Here is an 18,525-nt window from a genome sequence, read left to right as displayed (position 1 = left end):
CTGAGAGCCTCACTCAGTAGCTGAGGCTGGCTTCGAACCTGTGCAATCCTGTCTCAGCCTCCCAAGTCCTGGAATTGCAAGTGTGCGCCACCACACCTGGCTGTCCTTAACTTTTTTAAAAGATCAATTTAAAACCAAAGCACTGGGCTAAGGGTATGGCTCAGCAGTACAGTGCTTGACTAGCAAGACCAAGGCCCTTAGTTGATCCCCAGCACCACCAAGGGGAAGAAAAGAAAAGAAAAAAGCACTAACTCAACACACAGTAAAACCATAGGATAAGTATTCAAATTTCAGATCTGATTTTTGCTAGATGGAGCCTAAGAATGAAGAAAAATTTCCCAATTCCAGATAACTTAATAATTTAAATTATAAATAATTATATTAAGTACCACTGAATAGAGAATGTGAAAGTTCCCAGTGTAAAAAAAAAAAAAAATTGGGGGTTGAAGTTTATGATAGTCATTTCATTCTACGGTGGGACAGAGACTGGATTTTGTTTGCTTTCCGTAATTACTTCACAGTCTTCCTCCATTTCAAAATTAAGATTCACGAACGAACTGGACACCACTGTTTCGGGTTGATCAGTCTGAACAATGGAGTCGGCCTGCAGCTTGTTCTGTTGATACTGTCTTTCTGCTTCCTCAGACATCCTGTTTTCTTCTTCCTCCTCCTCCTCCTATAATCGGGAAATATCAGTTGAAATATTAATGTTCAAAAGGAACAGTATTTGCTCACTGACAAGTGTGTGTGTGTGTGTGTGTGTGTGTGTGTGTGTGTGTGTGTGTGTGTTTTGTAGTACTGGGGGTGGAATTCAGGGGCATTCTACCTCCAAGTTACATGCCCAGCCCTATTTTTTTATTCTTAATTTTGAAACAGGGTCTCACTGAGTTGCAGAGGGCCTCATTAAATAGCTGAGGCTGGCCTCGAGCCACCATCCTCCTGTCTCAGCCTCCCAAATGCTGGGATTATAAACGTGCACTACCACGCCTGACCTTTATATATATTTTTTTAACCAAAACATTAGTGCCATGTCCAATTCAGTTTGGTCTAATTAAGACACACTTCCCCTTCCCTTATTCCCAAAATAACTATTACAAAACATACTTTTATTTTTAAAACATGGGGATGGAAAGTTATTATTATTATTTTGGTGGTACTGGGGTTCCTGAAAACACTTCTACCTCCAGGCTATACTCCCAGACCTATTTTTATACTTTTTAAATTTGGAAACAGGGTCTCTTAAGCCAGCACAGCTGGCTTTCAACCTGCACGATCCTCCTGTCTCTGCCTCTCAAGCGCAGGGATTACAAGCAGCACCACCATGCCTGGCAGAAAGTTATTTTTAAAACATGGTCCAGCACTACTTAGCTTAAATAAGACTTGAATTAACTTTGACAGGCTATTTTTAATCAACCCTATCCTAAATAAAAAATCAGTGCCGGGCGTGGTGGCACACACTTGTAATTCCCGCGCTTAGGAGGCCGAGACAGGAGAATCACATAGGTTCAAAGCCAGCCTCAGCTACTTATGCTCTCGGCAGGCAACTTGGTGAGACCCGTTTTCCAAATAAAATATAAAATAGGTCTGGGAGTATAACTCGGAAAGTAGAAAGCCTCTGGGTTCCACCCCCAGTACCACCAAAAATAAAATAAAAATTTAGCAATTACAGTGTCACTTTGATTATAAATCATCCTGTTCATTTGAATATACTGGTTAATTCACCAAATAATATAGCATGGTTAATTTTCCCATAAAATATCTAATGTAAGGCCGGGTGTGGTGGCGCACACTTGTAATCCCCGCGCTCGGGAGGCGGAGACAGGAGGATCGCGCAGGTTCGAAGCCAGCCTCTCTGGCTTAGGAGACCCTGTTTCCATTTTAAAATATAAAATAGGTCTAGGAGTATAGCCCGGAGGTAGAAGGGTTTCCAAGAACCCCAGTACCACCAAAAAATAAAAATAAAAATAAATAAAATAAAATATCTAATGTACAGATAAGGTATTTCCTTTCCCCAAAGAAGTCAAAATCTAGTAGGGAAGTTAAGATATATAAAAAGAACATTAAGACAGAAATAAGTACTCCGGAGGCTTAGGAAGGTAATTTTTAGTTCTAGAACTACTAAATTCACTGAAGAGGTGGCATTTGTACTGGACCTCGTGACAGGAGCAGTCAGCACAGAGTGCGTAATCTCTCGGTTAATCTGGAGTGTGCGAATAAGACAGAGAGACCATTTAGACGGCTGTTGCAATCACCCAAATGAAGCAATGGGGCTCTAAACAAGGCTTGTAGTGTTAAAAAGATTCATTTGTTCATAAAACATGTTTGAGGCTACACAAAAAATGTAAAGTCAGGTGCAAAACTCATCTCCAACCCTCCCCTCCAGGGAGAAATGCAGCGCCATTGCTATTTCCCCAAAACACAACTTATCTTTACACATCGGCATTCTAGCTCTGCCTGGATCTGCTACCCGTGATTTGCCAGATGGAAAATCACTAGTACCTACTGTGTGCTGATCCTAGTACCTACTGTGTGCTGATCAGAATACTCTAGATGCTGTTCTAAGCATTTTAAGTAGTAACTCACTGCATCCTAAGAGCAACCCTAGAATCCACCAAGCCCAGGAAGCCTGTGTCTAAGCACTGAAGCTTTCTTACTCCGTAAGTCTACACTCCCTCACCCACCTAGATCTCACTGCTCCTGCAGACAATGGCTGCCCTCACATCTTTTGCACAAATATGCGTTTTTATTTTATTTTTTATATTGTTTGTTTGTTTATTTATGGTACTGGGGGTGGAACCCAGAGTTTTTTTTTTACCTTCGGGCTACACTCCCAGACCTATTTTTATACTTTATTTGGAAACAGGGTCTCACTAAGTTGCTGAGAGCCTCACTAAGTAGCTGAGGCTGGCTTCGAACCTGTGTGATCCTCCTGTCTCAGCCTCCCAAGCGCTGGGATTACAAGCATGCGCCACCATGCCCGGCTTTGCACATATGCGTTTTTAATAGTTATAAATTTTCTGTACATCAAACTCACTCCACTTCTATATCAGCCTATGTGCCCAAGTACAGAGTCCGGGTCTTTTTTCTTTATCTTAGAATAATAATTTAAAAAGAGGTGTGTGAGCTGGGCATGGTGGCACACACTTGTAATCCCGGCATATGTTTGCTTAGTAAGGCACTTTACAACTCAGTGAGACTCTGTTTCAAAATAAATAATAAAAAATAGCATTGGGGTGTACCTCAGAGATAGAATGCCCTTAGGTTCAATTCCCAGTACCCCAATACCCAGTACAAAAAATAAAATATAAATAAAAATAGGTGTGTGAAAATTAAATATACAGGAGGCACTTTACATAGTACTAGTCATGAAACCTAACTTAGTTTCACACATGGATCTCAGGAAATTTTCAATTTTAAACAATTATAAAATGTATATTGATTCTGTTGACTAAAGGAGCTATCTTGCCAGGCGTGGTGGCGCACACTCGTAATCCCAGTATATCGGAGGCTGAGACAGGAGGATCACAGTTTGCGGACAGCCTCGGCTATTTAGTGAGGCCCTCTGTAATTTAGTGAGACCCTGTTTCAAAATAAAAGATAAAAAATAGAACTGAGGGTGAAGCTTGGCAGTAGAATGCCCCTGGGTTCTATTCCCAGTACTGCAAAAAAAAAAAAAGGTGTGCCATCTTCAATGCTACCCTAGCATGCACAAAGCCCTGTGTTTGATCCCAGCACCTCAAAAATATATAAAAAGGAACTATCTTTAAGCAACTAGAGGATATGTATATTCGTTATGCAACACATCAAGTCAATAGCAAACCAAACTGTTAAGAATATGTAAAAAGGAGACACACCTCCTTCTTCATCCGGTAATACTCATCAATGGCATACTGGTATTTTGGGGTGCTGATACCCAAAACAGATGCAATCTTCTCTCCAAGAAAGTCACACACTAAAGGTTCAAAAGTTAAAAGACATACAATTCCATAAAAATTTATTAAGTACTTTATGTAAGATGCTAGAATACAAAAGTTACAATTCCGATACTCAAGAAGTCTGTTAAATCCAATATATTATCTCTCTCCTGATATCTCAGATAACATTGGTGGATTCTCCTGAGATCCCAACAGCAGTGTTGATACTTCTAGTGTGTGCTACTGTGACACTTCTCACAGGTATAATTATCATGGGTTCAGCACGCATCTACGAGTCCTTTTTATCCACTACACAATCTGGTGAAATGGAAAGAGCACGAGCTTTAGATCAGACCTCGATTTACACTCACATCTGTTTTGTCAGCTTAGGCTGTTATAACACTTATCAGGTATTATATTACATATATGTTTTGTTTTGTTTGTACTGGGGATGTAACCCAGGGACCTTCTACCTCCAGGTTACAGCCCCTATCTATTTTCTACTTTATTTGGAAACAGGGTCTCACTAAGTTACTGAGAGCCTCACTAAGTAGCTGAGGCTGGTCTTGAACCTGCGTGATCCTCCTGTCTCAGTTTCCCAAAAACTGGAATTATAAGCATGTGCCACCACACCCAACTTCTTTTTCCTTTTTTAAGACTAGCTCTTACTAAGTGGCCCAGGCTGGTCTTGAACTTGCAATCCTGAGAATCTCCTACCTCAGCCTCCCAAGTAGCTGGGACTACATGCATGGGACATTGTGCCCAGCTACACAGCTGTGTGTGTGTGTGTGTGTGTGTGTGTTTTACTGGGGATGGAAATCAGTGGCATTCTACCTCCGAGCTACATCCCAGCCCTATTTTTTATTCTTTATTTTGAAACAAGGTCTGAGTTGCAAAGGGCCTCACTAAGTAGTAGCTGAGGCTATCTGCAAACTGCAATCCTCCTGTCTCAGCCTCCTAAATGCTGGGATCACAAGCGTGCGCCACCATGCCCAGCTTATATATCTATTTCTTTAAGAAAGGAAAACATTTATTCTTGAAAATTGGAGCCGGGTGTGGTGGCATGTGCTTGTAATCCCAGTACTTGGGAGGCTGAGACAGGAGAATCACAATTTAGTGAGACCCTGGTTCAAAATAAAGTTAAAAAATAGGGCTAGGGGTATAGCCCTGAGGTAAAATGCCCCTGGTTTCAATCCCCAGCACCGCCCAAAAATAAAAAGAAGAAAGAAAGAAAAGAAAGAGAGTGGGGATATCACTGTGCTGGAGAAGGATGCCTTTAACACCCATTGGCTGCCCACCGTGTGGCAGGTTAGGCTGAAAGGTTAGGCTGAAAGCTTTTAAAGAATTGGCCTAGCCAGGCCTGGTGGTGCAGGCTTGTAATCTCAATACTTGGGAGATTGAGACAGGAGGATCATAGATTTAGGCTGGGAGTATAATTTAGGAGGTAGACTACCTCTGGGTTCAATCCCCAGTACCCCCCAAAAAAACAGAGCTTGCCTAAGCTGACAAAACAGATCTAAAATTCAAAGTTAGGTCTGAGTCTAAAGCTCACAGTCAGCCAGGCATAGTGGCACACACTTGTAATCCCAGCATTTGGGAGGCTGGAGGAGCGCGGTTCACAAACAGTTTCAGCTACTTAGCGAGGCCCTTTGCAACTCAGAGAAACCTTGTTTCAAAATTAAAAAGACTAAGCCAGGCGTGGTGGCGCAGGCTTAAAATCCCAGCATTTGGGAGGCTGAGACAGGAGGATCGCGGTTCGCGGACAGCCTCAGCTACTTAGTGAGGCCCTTCGCAACTCAGTGAGACCCGTTTTCAAAATAAAGAATAAATAATAGGGCAGGAGGTGTAGCTCGGAGATCAAATGCCCCTGGGTTCCATCCCCAGACCCGAAAAGAAAAAGAAAAAGAAAAAAGAAAAAAGGAAAGGGTTCAAGAACATGAAAATCAGTTGGGAGAAGTGGTGCACACCTGTAATACCAGTACTTGGGAGGCTGAGACAGGAGGATTTCAGGTTTGAGGCCAGACTCAACAATTTACAGAGACCCAGTTTCAAAATATAAAGGGCTGGGGGTTGTAACTCAGAGGTAAAATGCCGCTGGGTACAATCCCCAGGGCCCTCCCCAGAAGAACATGAAAACCCTATCTACATTACTATGGCCATTTAAACACAACCTTTAAACACAACCAGAAGGTGAAGAATGCTTGTAAAAGAGTAACAGCCTCCAATCGCTAATGGCAGAATACTGAGAACAAAGGGATCAACTTGCTGTCGTTCTGCAGCTTGGAGCCCCACCCACCCCCCACCCCCCACCCCCCACCCCCCGCCTGGCAGAGCGCCCGCTCTTGGAGTATACTGAAGCAATTATACCACATTCAAACAAAAGCGGTACCTGAAAGAGTGGACGTGGCAGCCCGAAGCATGTAAAACCACAAATAGGGGCCCCAGGTAAGTTTTGTCTGCAAACGAGAAGTCAGGTTAGCAATGTTCATACCTAAACACATTCTTTTTATTTAGGGCAGAAGGAAATAGTCAAATCCGTGGTAGGCACATAGAATATTCTACGGATAGTACTACAAACACGCTGCGATCCAATAAAACAGTGAGTGTGTGTGTGTGTGTGTGAGTGTGTGTGTGTGTGTGTGTGTGTGTGTGTGTGTGTGTGTGTGTGTGTTACTAGGATGGAACAAGGAGCAGTCTACCTCCAGGCTATACACTCAACCCTCAACCCTTTTCTTTGCGGTAATGGGGATGGAACCCAGGGGCATTCTACCTCTGAGTGACACCCCCAGCCCTAATTTTTTATTCTTTATTTTTGAAACAGGGTCTCACTTAGTTGCCAGGGGTCTCACTAAGTAGCTGAGGCTTTCTGAGAACTGCAATCCTCCAGTATCCGCCTCCCGAATGCTGTGATTACAAGTGTGTGTCCGGCCTATCAACCCTTTTTAAAGTTTTATTTATTTATTTATTTTTTATTTTTATTTATTTATTTATTTATTTATTTATTTATTTATTTATTTATTTGCGGGTCTGGGGCTGGAACCCAGAGGCATCTGACCTCTGAGCTACACGCCATGTCCAATTTTTTATTCTTTTATTTTGAAATAGGGTCTGAGTTGCGGAAAGCCTCACTAAGCTAAGGCTGTCTGCAAACCGTGATCCTCCAGTCTCAGCCTTCCAAGTGTTGGGATTACAAGCGGGCACCACCACACCCAGCTCTTTTTTAAGTTTTATTTTGAAGCAGGGTCTCACTAGGTTTCTGAGAGTCTCATTAAGTTGCTGAGCCAAGCCTCAAACCTGCAATCCTCCTGTCTCAGCCTCCCAAGTACTGGGATTACAGGCATGTGCTACCATGTCCAGAAAAAGAAAAAAATTTAAAAGCTTTAAAGACAGAATTCCACAAAGATATTTTATGTTCACCCATCTAACTACTATTTCCTTAAGCCCATGGAAAGACAAACAAAGACACAGCCACTGACACGGAGTAACTCAGTCTAGAGTATTTATAAACTGATAATCTGCAGCCTTCCTTTCCCCTGTCTTTTGCTTTATCATCTTCATTGTTCATAAGCACAACACTAAAAAGAGGGTAAAATCCATAGAAGAGCCGGGCATGGTGGCGCACGCTTGTCATCCCAGCATTTGGGAGGCAGAGACTGGAGGATCGCGGTTCACGGACAGCCTCAGCTACTTAGTGAGGCCCTCTACAACTTAATGAGACCCTGTTTAAAAATAAAGAATAAAAAATAGGGCAGGGGGTATAGCTCGGAGGTCAAGTGCCCATGGGTTCCATTCCCAAATCAACAACAACAACAACAACAAAAGCTATAAAAAAGGTTTAAGAATCATACTGTCTAACATACTTTTGTGACTGTGGGGAAACTAAGGTTCAGAGAAGTTAAGCAGGGCAGGGAAGAGCATAAAAAATGAGTTTTTGGTACTGGGGAATTGAACCCAGGAGCTTCTAACCCTCAAGCTACCTCTCCAATCATTTTTAAGTTGGAAGTCTCGCTAGGATTCTCAGAGCCTTCTCGAAGTTGCTGAGGACAGGAGACTGCCCTAAAACCTTCAGTGTTCCTGGCTCAGCCCCCTAAGCACTGGGATTACAGGTGTGACCAGCACACCTGACTCCAAATGAGATTTTAATGATGGTAACATGAGCAATAAGTGTCAAGATGAAGTTTTGGTTCCTTTAAAGATGAAAAAGGGACTAGAGTGGACAACCCCTGACAAGTTCAGTGTATCTGTGGGAATCGGTCAGCGACAGGATGCTGTATAGACCACACACTTCCAGTTCATCTCAGTTCTGTTATTTCATACAGTACTTGTGTGAAGATTGCTAAATACATGACAGCTTGTCTCTGCAGATAAAACAGGAATGCTGAATATTTTTATCAAAAGAAAGCATAGAAGCCACTCAGGGCTAAGGCAAACTGGAAGCCATCCTCAGCAACTTGATGAAACATCTCAAAAAAAGGTGGTGGGCTGGGAATATAGCTCAGTTCAATCCTTAGCACCAAAAACTAAACAAAATAGAAAGGGCTGGGGATGATCAGCACAGTGGTAGAGTGCCAACAGGTTTAATGACAAGTACCACCAAAAAAATAAATAAGAACAAAATTGGAGCCAGGCATGGTGGCATATGCCTACAGTCCCAGCACTCAGGAGGCTGAGAAAGGGGCTTATCTTCAAGTCTAGAAATACGAGATCAACCTGGGCAACACACCAAGACCCAGTTGCAAAAAAAGAAAACAAATCTGTTCAGTCTGCAATCAATCACATGCATTAATAATTGTTTACAGGGAGGAGAGAAAAAAGAAAGCTGTCCTTAATCTTTTTAGCAAAGATACATTAAGGATATTAAAAAGACAGACATATGGTTGTACACACCTGTAATCCCAGTACTTGGGAGGCTGACGCAAGAGAATCACAGGTTCAAGACCAGCCTGGGCAACTTAGCAAGACCCGGTTCAAAATAAAAAAGAAAAAGGGCTGGGGATGGATCACTGAGGTAGACTGCCCCTGGGTTCAATTTCCAGTACAAAAAAAAAGGGCAAACAAGAATATCCGTTAAGACTGAGTAGGACCAGGAGTGGTAGCGCACGCTTGTAATCCCAGCATTCAGGAGACTGAGACTGGAGGATCACTGTTCTCAAAAAGCCTCAACTACTTAGTGAGGCTCTCCGCAACTTAGCGAGACTTTGTTTCAAAATAAAGAATAAAAAACAGGGCAGGGGTGTAGCTCAGAGGTCGAATGCCCCTGGGTTCCATCTCCATCTCCAGACACACACACACACACACACACACACACACACACACACACACACACACACACAGACTGAGTAGACAGGACCTTGCCATGAAAATTATGCCTATTTCTGTGATGCTGTACCTAAAAAAGACACAGAAGTAAGGTAGCTCTATCAAATAAGAGTCAACCAAAAAATATGGAGTATTAGGCCGGGCGTGGTGGCGCACGCTTGTAATCCCCGCGCTTGGGAGGCAGAGACAGGAGGATCACGCAGGTTCGAAGCCAGGCTCGCTGGCTTAGGAGACCCTGTTTCCAAATAAAAGAAATATAAAATAGGTCTGGGAGTGTAGCCCGGAGGTAGAAGGGCTTCCAGGAACCTTAGTACCACCAAAAAAAAAAAAAAAGAAAGAAAGAAAAATACGGAGTATTACTGACTCACTGGATCAAATCTGCTCTCTTCTACATTCATGGCAAGATGGGACTCCTAAGTGGCATAAGGTTTCCATTTAAGATATTCTAGCTTTATGCCAGGCGTGGTGGTGCACACTTGTAATCCCAGCATTCGGGAGGCTGAGACGTTAGGATCGTGGTTCACGGACAGCCTCAGCTGCTTAGTGATGCCCTCTGCAACTCAGTGAGACCCGGTTTCAAACTAAAGAATAAAAAATAGGGCAGGGGGTGTAGCTCAGAGGCCAAATGCCCCCGTGTTCCAATCCCCAGACCTGCAAAAAAAAAAAAGAAAAGAAAAGGCAACACTCTTTCTTTAAAATGTCTTATAGCTCAGCTACTTAGTGAGGTTCTTTGCAACTCAGTGAGGCTCTGTTTCAAAAATAAAAAGAATAAAAAAATAGGGCAAGGGGGTGTAGCTTGAAGGCAGAATGCCCCTGAATTCCATCCCCAGTACCACAAAAAAAGAAAAAATTATATACCTGCAAAAAAAAAAAAAATTAGCTGCTGAGGTACACAAAACTAAGAAGCATACACTTCTATCTTCTAGTCAAAACTTGAGAATATACCAGTTGTGCTGGAGCACACCTGTAATCCCAATACTTGGGAGGCTAAAACGGGAAGATTGGAGGTTTAAAGACAGCCTTAGCAAGTAGTGAACTCTCATCAACCCAGGTAGAATGCCCCTGGGTTCAGTCGCCAGTCACACACACACACACACACACACACACACACTCACACACACACACACTCACACACACACTCATACACTCACACACACACACTCGAGGCCATAAGAAAAAGAACTGACAACAACTCCTATATTTTGGGGTGGAAACTATCAGGTAGTGTGCTCCTTAATTCTAAAGGACTGGGATCCATGCACTCCAGCTAATACAATAAATCTACAGAAGCCAAGCACGCTGGCTCATGCTTGTAATCCAGGTATTTAGGGTACTGAGGCAGAAGCGGCATGAGTTTGAGGCTAGGCTGGGCAACAGAGCAAGACTCCGTTTAAAACCTTATTTAAATCTATCAGCACTGACAACTTTGACACTGAAAATAGAAATGCTTCAGGCTACTAAAGTTCTGGAAATATTTACACCCATGTTATATAAAAATATTTTCTAGCTGGGCATGGTGGTGCAAGCCTATAATGCCAGTACTTGGGAGGCTGTGACAGGGGGATCACAAATTTGAGGCTAGTCTCAGCAAGTTAGCAAGACCCTCAGCAACCTAGTAAGACTCACTTTAAAAATAGTAATAATAATAACTGAAACATGCTGGGTGTGTAACTCAGGGGTAGAGCACCCCTAGGTTCAATCCCCAATACAAAAAAAAACTATTTTTACCCAAATCATAATGTATAGAGTGTGTGTGTGTGTGTGTGTGTGTGTGTGTGTGTGTGGTGTGTGTGTGTGTGTGTGTGTGTGTGTGTGTGGCACTAGGGATTGAACCTTGGGGCATTCTCCCTCTGAGCTACACCCCAGCATGTCTTATTTTTTTTCTTTTGAATTGAATCTCACTAGGTTGCTGAGGGCCTTGCTAAATTGCTGAGCTGGCCTCAAATCTGAGATCCTCCCGTCTCAGCTTTAATGCTTAATTTTATAATCAGAATATAGAAGATTAATCCTCAATTAATCATTAATCTATTCAATGTTTAAGAGGCAACAAATTAATACAGACAAAACCCATCAGCAGAAGGACACCAGTATCAGACCTACTGGATCAATGGTCGGCAGCACGTCCTTCTTCTCTAGGCCGTCAACTTCGTCTTCATCTGTGCTGTATTCTTCCATCGTTTCGCCACTGACAAAGTGGATGACCCTCCTCGGGACTTTCTTCTTTTTCCCCATGACTCCCAGTTCTACATTTTCAAAGCCTCGTTCGTTACTCATCTGCATCAATAGTAAATTAAGAAAATGAGTTGAGTGAGATTTTCTTTTATTGCACACAAAAAGTTTGGTTGTTTTATTCTAGAGATGTTAGAAACATAAACCATTCTTAAAACAATTTTTTCTTTTTTTTTTTCTCCTTTTTTTCCTTTTTTTCCTTTTTTTGGTGGTACTGGGGTTCCTGGAAACCCTTCTACCTCCAGGCTACAGTCCCAGACACTTATTTTTTATATCTTTATTTGAAAACAGGGTCTCTTAAGCCAGTGAGGCTGGCTTCGAACCTGCCCGATCCTCCTGTCTCCGCCGCCCAAGCGTGGGGATTACAAGCCTGCGCCACTACACCCGGCTTAAAACAATTTTTTAAATCACACAAGTATACCTATAGTTTATATGTAGAATTAATGAATAAAATATGTTATGATATATTCACTAAGGTTAAAAATACCTAACTAAACTTCTTGTATAACTAAACAGGTAATAAATCTAATAAACTTTAAATCATAGCAACCCCAATGCTATACATATGTGAAGACATGCTAGACATAAACAATTTGAAAGAATGGTAATAATTATGGAAAGATTAATATAAAATATCAAAGTCAAATCATATATGCACACATACATATATTGGGAATATAAAACAGCCAGTCAGGGAACTTTTCTAAGGCTTTGGATTTGAACTTGGCCATGTCTGAGCATAGGAAAAGCAGTTCAATTTAATTTGAAATCTCTCCTTTAAGACAGATGTGGTGGCACATTCCTGTAATCCCAGGACTTGGGAGGCTAAGACAGCAGAATTGCCGGTGTGAAGCCAGCCTTAGCAACTTAAGAGTTTTTCAACTTTTAAAAAAAGGATATGTGTGTAAAGGTGTGGGGCTCAGACGTATAATGCCCCTCTGGTAACTCAAACTAGGAGTCCTAAATCCAAATGACTTTTAGGGCCCAGAAGGTATCCAAAATGAGATAAGATCTATAGCTGGGTGGATCCTGTGGAGATGCATGACCCAACTAAAAGAATTTACTTATTTATTTATTTATTTATTTATTTATTTATTAACTTATTTACTTATGATACTGAGGATTGAACTCAGAGGCATTCTACCTCCAAGCTCTACCCCCAGTCCTTTTTTTTTTTATTTTGAAAAAGGGTCTCATTAGGTTGCTGACAGTCTCTCTGTTGCTGAGGCTGCCCTTGAACCTACAATCCTCCTGTCTCAGCCTCCTGAGTACAGGGATTACATGCACCACTGTGCCTAGAGTGAAAGATATTTAAACTGGGGGAAGAAAATTTAAGCACTATGCAGGCCAAATAAAAGCCATCTCTAAACCAAACCTGAAAAGCAGACCATCAGTGTTCAGCTCCCTGAACTTCCAGACACCTTAGTCAATAGCATCTAAGTGGCACCAGGCGTGGTGACACACGCTTGTAATCCAGTACTTGGGAGGCTGAGACAGGAGAAGTGCAGATCCAGAGCCTGCCTCAGCTACTTGGTGAGGCCCTCCACGACTTAGTGAGACCCTGTTTCGAGATAAAGAATAAAAATCCAAGCAAGGTGGCGCACACTTGTAATCCCAGTGTTTGGGAGGCTGAGACAGGAGGATGGCGGTTCGCGGGCAGCCTCGGCTAATACTTAGTGAGGCCCTTTGCAACTCAGTGAGTTGCTGTCTTACCAATACTCAGTGACACTCTGTTTCAAAATAAAGAATAAGCCAGGCATGGTGGCACAGGCTTGTAATCCCAGCATTTGGGAGGCTGAGACCGGAGACCGGAGGATCATGGTTCACGGACAGCTTCAGCTACTTAGTGAGGCTCTTTGCAACTCAGTGAGAGCCTGTTTCAAAATAAAGAATAAAAAATAGGGCAGGGGGTGTAGCTCGGAGGTAAAATGTCCCTGAGTTCCATCCCCAGTCCCACAAAAAATAAATAAGTAAACAAAGAATAAAAAATAGCGCTAGGGGGTGTAGCTCAGGGGTAGAATGCCCCTGGGTTCCATCTCCAGTACTGCAAAAAAATAAAAATAAAAAAATTTTAAAACTACCTACAGTCTATGAAATTCTATGTGCACATCTTGCCAGCCCCACCCTACTCCCACGAGAGCAGCAGCACTCCCTGCAGCAATCTCTCACAGGTTTAATTGTTCCCTTCTTAAAACACATGCAAGTGAAATGAGACGTTCTCATTGGCTCAACCACTTCATTTTCCTTAGTCAACTTTAATAAAACGTTCTGAGACAGGTATGGTGGCTCAGACCTGTCATCCTAGCTACTCTAGAGCGGAAGGTGAGAGGATTGCAAGTTTGAGGCCAGACTAGACAACTTAGCAAGACACTGCCTCAAAATAAAATTAAAGAAAAGGGATAGCGCAACCCTGGTCTTAAGAACTACCAAACTGGCAAGTAGAAATTTATGAGACTATGACATAGGATTCCAACCTCCTGAAAGGTGAAGGTAATGCCCGATTAAATAAATAAATAAATAAAGTGATACAAAATTTCAGCAATTGTGGTGTGTTCATTTCAAGCCATCCCTCCATGCCAGTCTGGTATGGAGCTGTATTTCTCTTTTCTGTATTGCTTTCCTTCTAATAAACTTCTTTAAAAATTTTTCAGCAATTATTAATTAAAAAGCCCTCTTACTCTTACAAACATTAACCATGAAGGTAGAGCTGGGCATGGTAGCACATGCCTGTAATCCCATGGGAGGCTGAGACCGGAGGATCACGGTTCGTGGACAGCCTCAGCTACTTAGTGAGGCCCTCTGCAACTCAGTGAGATCCTGTTTCAAAATAAAAAATAAAAAATAGGGCTGAGGGTGTAGGTTCAGAGCTAGAATGCCTCTGGGTTCCATCCCCAGTACTGCCAAAAAAGAAAAAAAAAAGAAGATTTTTATTGGGTTTTTTTCTCCTTTTTGTGGTACTGGGGATTGCACTCAGAAGCACTCTACCTCTGAGTTACGCCCCAGCCCTATTTTATTTTTATTTAAAAAAAGGGTCTCACCTTAAGGTGCTGAGGCTGGCATTACCTGCAATCCTTCTGTCTCAGCCTTCCAAGTACTGGAATTATAGGTGTGTGCTACCACACCCCATTAATTTTTTATTTTGAAACAGGATTTCACTAAGTTGCTGAGGCTGGCTTCCAACATGCTATCCTCCTGTTTCGGCCTCACAAGTACCAGGTGCCATTATGCCTGTTGTTGTTTTTTTAATTGTTATTTTTGGCTTTTTTTTTTTTTTTTTTTTTTTGGTGGTACTGGGGGTGGAACCCAGGGGCTTTCTACCTCCGGGCTATACTCCCAGACCTATTTTATATTTTATTTGGAAACAGGGTCTAAGTTGCTGAGAGCCTCACTAAGTAGCTGAGGCTGGCTTCGAACCTGTGCGATCCTCCTGTCTCAGCCTCTCAAGTGCAGGGATTACAAGCGTGCACCACTACGCCCGGCTGGCTTTTTTTTTTTTTTTTTTTTTTTAATGTGGTACTGGGGATTGAATCCAGGAGCATTCTACCTCTGAGCTACACCTCTCAACCCCATTTGTTATCCCTTATTTTGAAACAGGATCTAAGTTGCGGAGGGCTTCACTAAGTAGCTGAGGCTGGCCTAGAATCCGTGATCCTCCTGTCTCTGCCTCCCAAGTACTAGGATTACAAGCTCACACCACCACACCTGGCTTGCTTTATTGGTTTTTGTTGTAGAAGGGTCTGGGGTTTGAAACCAGGGGCATTCTACCTCCAAGCTACACATATCCAGCCATTTATTTATTTATTTATTTATTTTGTGTAGTACTGGTGATTGAAATCAGAGGCATTCTAACCTCTGAGCTATACACCCAGTCCCATTTTATTTTATTTATTTTCAAATGGGATCTCATTAAGTTTCTTAGGGCCTCAGCGATTTGCTGAGGCTGGCCTGAGAACCTGTGATCCTCCTGTTTCAGCCTCTCAAGTACTGGGATTACAAGGGTGAGACCACACCTGGCTTATTCAATTTGAAACACGGTCTTGCTAAATTGCTCAGGGGCTCCCTAGATTGCTGGGGCTGGCCTTGAACCTGCAATCCTCCTGCCTCAGTCTCCTAAATCCTACGATTTCAGGCATGTGCCACCATACCCAGTGTTTACTGTTACTTTACAAAGTCCTTATTAAATAATCTCAAAAGTCTGAAAAGAGTTCTATTATACCATGAACTAATGAAATATACATTAATATTAAACTACATTTTGCAGTTAACTGGAACGTAACTCTGCTTAATTCTCCGGACCTATTATTTCTAATGAGTTTCTTTTCTTATACTCCCACAGCACCCAGAACTTCTTTAAAACACATACTATGCATTTTGTGACATCACCTTCCTCAACTAGGCTGTTAACAACACAGACCTATAGAGGCACTGCTTTATCTTATAGTCAACAGTTCCTGCACACAGAAACAGAGCACCAAATCAATTAATGAGCAGTGCTGGAATTTCAACTCCTTTGAAAATACTAAGATTCTGAGATTCTGGCTAAAAGTCTATTTCGGGAGGCTGCTGGATAGAATATTCCAACAGGTACTGGATGGTCCGGTTAGACACCTAATTCTAAACACCGATCCAGTTTCCTATCTCTGACTCCTTCACTACATGACGTGTGGTCTGTTAGTTCTGACAACCTCAGGAAGGGGTGTAGGAGGGCAGCCTTTCCATCCGCCAGATCCCCACATCACTGACTCTTCTTGTGATCATACCCCTGGCATAGATCTGCGGTTCCCAGAGACGTTTTTGTTTTAGGAATGTGAATAAGAAAGCAAATGGGGCAAGTTAAAAAAAAAAAAGTCTGTATAGTAAGAGTTCACTTGTGTTTAACAAAAAAGACACGATCACATACACATAGAAAAACTTCGTAATTTTGGCGAATGAAAATGTGATAAAAAGGGAAGTATGGTATTCCTGTGAATTTTTACTTTTTGCTCTCCAGCCTTCCTTACCGTATATATTCCTGTAGTTTGATGAGACATTTGTCTTACTAACACTGAGGTACTTCATTCTGAAAACTGGAGCTAAAGAAAAGCTTCTGTCTCAAGGAAAGTGAAAATATTTCTACATATTAGCAGTTTGAGATTTTTTTTTTATACTGGGGTGGAACCCTGGGCATATTACCTGCAAGCTATACCCCCAGTCTGATTTCCCCCAGTCCAATTTTATTTCTTATTTGGAAACAGGGTTTCACTAGATTGCTGAGAGCCTCGCTAAAGTGCCAAGGCTGGTTTTGAACCTGCGATCCTCCTGTCTCTGCCTACCAAGTACTGGGTTTTCAAGCATATGTCAGTTGGAGAACTTTCAACAGCCACAACTGAGCATGTTTCAATTAAAGTCTTTACTTGCCAGGCGTGGTGGCTTGTAATCCCTGCGCTTGAGAGGCGGAGACAGGAGGATCCCGCAGGTTCGAAGCCAGCCGTGCTGGCTTGAGACCCTGTTTCCAAATAAAAATATATTTTAAAAAATAGGTCTGGGAGTGTAACCCAGAGGTAGAAGCCTTTCCAGGAACCCCAGTACCACCAAAAATAAAAAGAAAAGTCTTTTCTGTTTGTTTTTTTTTTTCGGGTCTGGGGATGGAACCCAGGGGCATTCGACCTCCGAGCTACATCCCCTACCCTATTTTTTATTATTTATTTTGAAACCGAGTCTCACTGAGTTGCAGAGGGTCTCACTAAGTAGCGGAGGCTGTCTGCGAACCGCAGATCCTCAGGTCTCACTCAGCCTCCCGAATGCTGGGATTACAAGCGTGCGCCACCACGCCCGGCTAATTAGTCTTTTCTTCATTGAATTTACATGGTCAGAGACAAACTACTTAGACTACTAAACCCCAAACAAATCTCCATTTCTTACCTCTCTGAACCCTCTCTGTTTAACACAGAAACCACGTAGCCCCTAAGAGGCTAACCTGCACTTGCAATGCGGCCAGACGCCAACAGAGGTGCTAAGCGTAAAACATATTAAGGGGTTTCAAACTCAATACCCCCAAGAGAAAGTGAAATACCTCATTAACAGCTTTCACAGTACATGGTGAAAATTTTTAATGAAATGATTAAATAAGACACAATATTAAAAATAGTATCTCAGATTTCCTTTTACTTTGGCAACGTGGCTACTGGAATGCTTTCAATCGCAGTGCACTCTGCAGCTGGCGGTGTGCTCGGGTCGCCCGCGCACCTGAGCCCGTTCCCTCGCAGGTGAGATGGGATGTCGCAGGACTGAGCGAGCCGGAGCCTCCACACTGGCAGGGAGGTGACGGGGCGAGACCAGGCGGGGAGGACGCGCCGACACCTGGCTCGGCCCCCGAAGGCCAGCCTCCGGCGGGCACGCCCGCGCTCGCGGCGCCCGGGAGCCCACGCCCGGAGAGCCGAGGCGCCCGGCAGGGGCCGGGGACCGGGGCGGCCGCTCCCCTTCCCACTTGGCCGCTGTGAGCGACGCCGGGGTGCCGGGGCGAGCCCCGAGCTCGCGTCGACGGCTGCGCTCGGGGGAAGCCGGCCGGACCCAGCGCCGGGCTCAGGCCGCGGCCCCTACCTGCCTCGCCGGGTCCGCGAACGCCGCGGCCGCCGCTCCCGCCGCCTCCGCTCGGCCCGCCGGCTCCCGCTCCATCCTCCTCGCCGCCCCCGGCTGCTGGCAAGACAGACAGGGTAATGGCCGATCAGCCCGCGGCCATCCTCCGCCTCCCGCCCGGGCGCTGGCGAGCGCGGCTGATGGGACGACTCACCGGCCGCGCCCGCCGCCACCAACGCCGCGCCCGTCACCGCGCCAGGGACCCGGCGGGCGGGACGGGGCCTGAGCGGGCCTGGGGCGGGGCCAGGATGTGGGAGCGCGGAGAGCGGGGGCGGGGCCTGAGCGGGCCTGGGGCGGGGCCAGGATTGCGGAGCGCGGGGAGCGGGGGCGGGGCTTGAGCGGGCCTGGGGCGGGGCCAGGATGTGGGAGCGCGGAGAGCGGGGGCGGGGCCTGAGCGGGCCTGGGGCGGGGCCAGGATGTGGGAGCGCGGGGGCGGGGCGGGGCCTGA

At 44.1% G+C, this 18,525-nt stretch overlaps 1 protein-coding gene across 1 annotated transcript; it reads right to left on the bottom strand.

Moving 5' to 3' along the window:
- Nucleotides 1–469: 469 nt before the first annotated feature.
- Nucleotides 470–18,116, bottom strand: FAM177A1 (family with sequence similarity 177 member A1; the record flags this gene model as incomplete). Its single annotated transcript, XM_080707132.1, has 5 exons — nucleotides 470–676; nucleotides 3,855–3,952; nucleotides 6,304–6,370; nucleotides 11,334–11,507; nucleotides 18,042–18,116. 5 exons carry the CDS (start codon nucleotides 18,114–18,116, stop codon nucleotides 470–472), a joined length of 621 nt encoding a protein of 206 aa, XP_080563258.1.
- Between the last annotated feature and the right edge of the window lie 409 nt (nucleotides 18,117–18,525).

Source organism: Muscardinus avellanarius (genome assembly GCF_963383645.1).
Source record: "Muscardinus avellanarius genome assembly, chromosome: 12".
Classification (NCBI taxonomy): Eukaryota; Metazoa; Chordata; class Mammalia; order Rodentia; family Gliridae; genus Muscardinus; species Muscardinus avellanarius.
This window is presented reverse-complemented; position numbering and strand designations above follow the sequence as displayed.